At 38.2% G+C, this 4,636-nt stretch overlaps 1 protein-coding gene across 2 annotated transcripts in view; it reads left to right on the top strand.

Annotated features, from left to right (window-relative positions):
- LOC111864565 (histone acetyltransferase KAT2A) overlaps positions 1–2,215 on the top strand; it is a 43,915-nt gene extending 41,700 nt beyond the window's left edge. For both annotated transcript variants that reach the window (XM_033751487.1, XM_023851918.2), the window contains exons 14-15: positions 1,745–1,835; positions 1,926–2,215. In XM_033751487.1, coding sequence (XP_033607378.1) covers positions 1,745–1,835; positions 1,926–2,119 — 285 coding nt within the window. In that variant the 3' untranslated portion in view covers positions 2,120–2,215. The remainder of the gene's footprint in view (positions 1–1,744; positions 1,836–1,925) is intronic.
- The last annotated feature ends 2,421 nt before the right edge of the window (positions 2,216–4,636 follow it).

The raw sequence follows: 4,636 nt of genomic DNA, 5'->3' as shown, positions 1-4,636 counted from the left end.
AGACTTCAAAAATGCATCACCTTCATCTTCAAACTGCTGTAGGAGACAACTGGCAGCTTGCATGCGCACCATTTTGTTCACTTTCGTCAAAGTGCATCACCTTCATCTTCAAACTGCTGTAGGAGACAACTGGCAGCTTGCATGCGCACCATTTTGTTCACTTTCATCAAAGTGCGTGGTACCCACCGTGCATTCACCTTGCGATAGTGCAGGTGGTATTTCACGATGTCTTCTACACTACCAACACTGATGGACAACATTACTCCAAGTTCCTTGATAGTGATATGCCTATTCTCACGAATAAGCACGTCTGCACGATCAGTGTTCGGCTCGGTGATGGATGTTCGAGGCCAACGATCATGCGGTTCATTCTCCACGCGCTCTCTGCCCTCTCTGAAGCACTTACACCACTCAAACACATGGGTCCATGAGAGACACTCTTCCCCATACTGTTGTTTGAGTCTGTGTTGAATTTCAGTGGACGGGACGTTTTCTCCAACGAGGAATTTGATCACAATGCGTTGTTCCACGCTCCGCGGTACCTTCTGTACACTCATCCCTCTAACAACTCCCAGACAGCACTGAACAGGTTCTAACCCTAACAGGAGGGAGAGTGGAGGTTGTGGCTACATTCTCTCAAGGTCACACAGCTGCTGCGCAGTGTGGCTTGTTTACAAAAAAATCAGTCCCGGTCATATTTGAACCACCTAGTACAATAGATTACATAAATACAATTAATTACATAATTACAATTTTTAATCCATCACAATTACATCACTTTCTGATTGTGTTATTTAAGAAATTTATTACTGTCAAGAAAGGTGTATGAAAGATTTAACACCAACATAATTTGACGATTTTTAATAAAAATTGGAGTTTAAGAACTCATCGACCGAGTAAAAGAATTTGAGATCAACAATGATTTTACTTCCTTTTTAAATCTTCTGAAATTTTCTAAAATTCTTATTCGTTCTGATAATTTATTATATGATCTACTTGCCTTGTTTAACACATTATTCTGAAAAAGAGCTGTCCTATGAGCAGCGATATGTAATTTATTTTTGTCTCTAGTGTTGTACTCGTACTTTTGGAAATTACATTCCAGATTGTCTCTCAGTTGTTTGGTAAAACATAATGTGGCCAAGATATAGAGAGCGGGCACAGTCAGAATTTTGAATTGAAGAAATATAATTCTACAAGACGTTCTTTTGTTCACCCCTGCTATTAATTAACCTTTTTCTGTGTCCGAAAGACTATTATACTACTTTTCACTGGTCCCCAGAAAATTATTCCATATTTCAGTCTTGACTGTAAATAAGAATAATAGATAGATCTAATCATTTTATAGCTCATGGTTTCCTTTAAACTTTTCATAATAAAGTAAGCCATATTTAAATTTGTACATAGAGATTTAATATGGTTGTTCCATCTCAGATTTTCAGTAATTTTTATTCCTAAGAACTTTACATCAGATTTATAAGGGATTTCTACATCATTATAAACAATACTAGGTTTACAAACTCTTTCCCTTTGTCTTCCTAATATTTAATATTAGCTCATTCTTATTGAACCAACTTTCTAAGCGGGTCATTAGAAGAGTTGTTTTTTCTTTAAGCTTATTTTCTTCTTTATCTACAATCGAGATATTTATATCAGCATAATGTCTGTTAATGATACAGTTTTATTAGTATGGAGGCTTTGCAGATGCATCCATTTGACTATGTAATTAAACATTCTGTTGTAGGTAAAAAACCATACTGCTGCCTGGCCATTTCTTAAACCAGTCGACAAGAATGAAGTACCAGATTATTATGACCATATCAAATATCCTATGGGTAAGTCACATGGGAGGGAACTATATTCATATTGAGTATAATATTAATGAGTTTACATTGTGTATGATGATAATATGATTGTATTAACAGACCTGAAAACAATGGGTGACCGCCTCAAGGCTCGTTACTACACGACTCGAAGACTCTTCATTGCAGATATGACTCGAATCTTCTCCAACTGTCGCCTCTACAACAGCCCTGATACTGAGTATTATCGTTGTGCAAATGCTCTTGAGAAATACTTCCAGACACGCATGAGGGAACTTGGACTGTGGGATAAATGAACTTTACATATCTGTAATATTTCTACTTGTGGTCTTCATTGCCAGGCCATTTAAACAAGCAGTAGGTTCCTCATCCTTTTCCAGGAAAAGTTTGTATTTTTTTCTAGATTACCCATTGCAGCAGAATATTGATTTTCTAAGTCACTGTTACTGAATGTCATGGTTGAATGATTTAGACTCTTGTTTGGTGTATTCACAAGCTTCATTCTAGGTTCAGAGTTCAACTTAACGCAGAACAGTGTGTCAAAGTTTTGTGGTTTTCTCGGTCACTCTAGGAAAATGCCTGGCGAGAATCTTAAAATAGGCCATGCTTCCTTTTGTCAATCTCATTCATGATTCATAATCACTCATCCATTTGATCCTGTATAACACACATAAGTAAGTAAAGAAAGTAAAGGTATCCCTGTAACAGGCCATGGAGGCCCATAGGGCTGTGAGATGTTGAGGTTTCTACATTTTCTAGACGAGCCATGTAAAACATGCGGCCCCCATAGCCACAAAGTGTGGCCCCTCAACTTTTAGAGCTAATTGATATTAAAATTTTAGTAGAAATATTTTTTGTAAAGACAATTTTCCAACAGACCAGATGACAAGAGGTCTCACGCAGACATAAATTAGCAGGCTGCAGGAAAAGTGATTCTGAGAATTGCAGGAGGGTTTGTCCAACTAATGGTTTGTAAAGTTCATAAAGGACAAACTATTGTATTTCAGAAGCTTAATGCACTAAAATCCGCACAGCCTCACCACCCCAAGTATTTCCAAGAATCCCTTTTGGAGGCATATTAAACATCAAATTATCAACTACGAGTTTTCTTGTATATGTACAGTAAATTTTAAAGGCCAATTTCGCTTTCAAAAAATTCAAGTAGCAAAATAAGAACTATTGAAAGTGAGCGCCGTGTTTTTCAAGGAAAATGGGAAATCGCTTATTTCTGTTGTGAAATAGAAGGTAAAATTACATGTTTGATTTGTGGGCAAAATATAAGTGTTCCACTTTAGGTAATTATATTGAAATTATTCCTAAATAATAAATAGAATTAAATTTCCTTGTATCAAAATCTAATGTATTGTAACGTGTTTCGTTACTGATGACGCCGTTCGGATTGTTAACTGGTTTATTCAACAATCTACAAGCAACGGCTACAATTAATTATAACAATGTTAAGGGTTTCAACACTTTACAAACCCTCCAACCAAATTTCTTCACACAATCTTCAAGAGTCTTCACGTATTAATAACACAGGGGCTATACAAATCTCTCTGGGTTACGCACTCCAAATATAACTGGTTATCACGAACTATCACTGATTCTCGCACACGCGTCTGTAACTCGTAACTTGTGGACTGAGAACTGTCATCGGCGGCTGTGTAGCTCCCTTCTTAGGATTGTTCGTCCCGAGCAATTCCATGGTCCACCGTTCGCTGATCTGTTGTTTCACATTCACTCCTCACTTTCATTCTCTCCTCATTCACCCTGGGGAGGCTGGTGTTTCTACATTACCGGTTCCTCCTCTGCTTGCTCTGCTTCTTTTTTGGAGGGGGCCTACCCCTCCACAAGGTACATTTTATTTTTCTTAACCCGTTGGAAGTACCGGCTACTTGTCTCGCGATCCTTCCTCTGAAAATCACATTGACGGTCTTCTTTTCTTCCTTGTCGGCCTTCTTATCGGCTGCCACCTTTTCTTGGTAGGCATCTAATTTTGCCATTAAATTTTCATTGTCTTTCTTTCTATTGGCCTCCATTTGTGCTTGGCCAGCTCTGATTTCCTTGAGCAGCATTTCCATCATCTGCTGCATCTCCATTTTGTAGCAGTAATACTCGATGCACAATAATTCAATTATTTGTTGAGGCGTGTTCGAGTTCGTGAAACAATTCTGACACAAAATTGTCACGTGTCTTGAGTTTGAATCTCGTTTGTCACGTGTGTAAGTCCAAATCCCGCTTCTGACACCAATTGTAGAACCGACATAATGAGAGTATGGACCACTTGTCACATGAAGTTGAGGAGTGGCCTCCGATGAGCCCTTGAAGATGATGTACTCTCCACCTTCCTCATCCCAATTCACAGCACTGTTGTTACGGAGATTTATCTCCTTCATGTCATTTTGCAAATATTTGACTGTGAATTGATGAGCTGGATGGGGGATGGTGACACCTTCAATTGCATCTCCACCAGTAACCAATGCCCAACTTAAATTTCTGAGTAGATTAGCTAAGCTTGTTGGACAGATATTACCAACCATTTTGGAGCCTTGTGTTACCTTACACAAGTTGAAAATTTTCAACCAATCCTGTATGCAACTACTATGTATCTGATCTAGTCGTTTTGACATACCTTCAAGATTCTTGACTGTTGTACAGGATTCTTGTAGTCTTGGTGTTTTTATACTTTGATTAGTAGGCAAGCTTTGTCCCTTGTACAGTGTTTCTGAAAATCTCATGCATGATTCTAGGATGACATGGTCGACATGCTAAGAGATATTGGAAGAAGTAAGAGTCATGCTCTTTTTGTCTCT

This window comes from Cryptotermes secundus, unplaced genomic scaffold, assembly GCF_002891405.2.
Source record: "Cryptotermes secundus unplaced genomic scaffold, Csec_1.0 scaffold2640, whole genome shotgun sequence".
Taxonomy (NCBI): Eukaryota; Metazoa; Arthropoda; class Insecta; order Blattodea; family Kalotermitidae; genus Cryptotermes; species Cryptotermes secundus.
The sequence above is the reverse complement of the archived record's forward strand: the minus strand, read 5'-3'. Positions and strand labels throughout refer to the sequence as shown.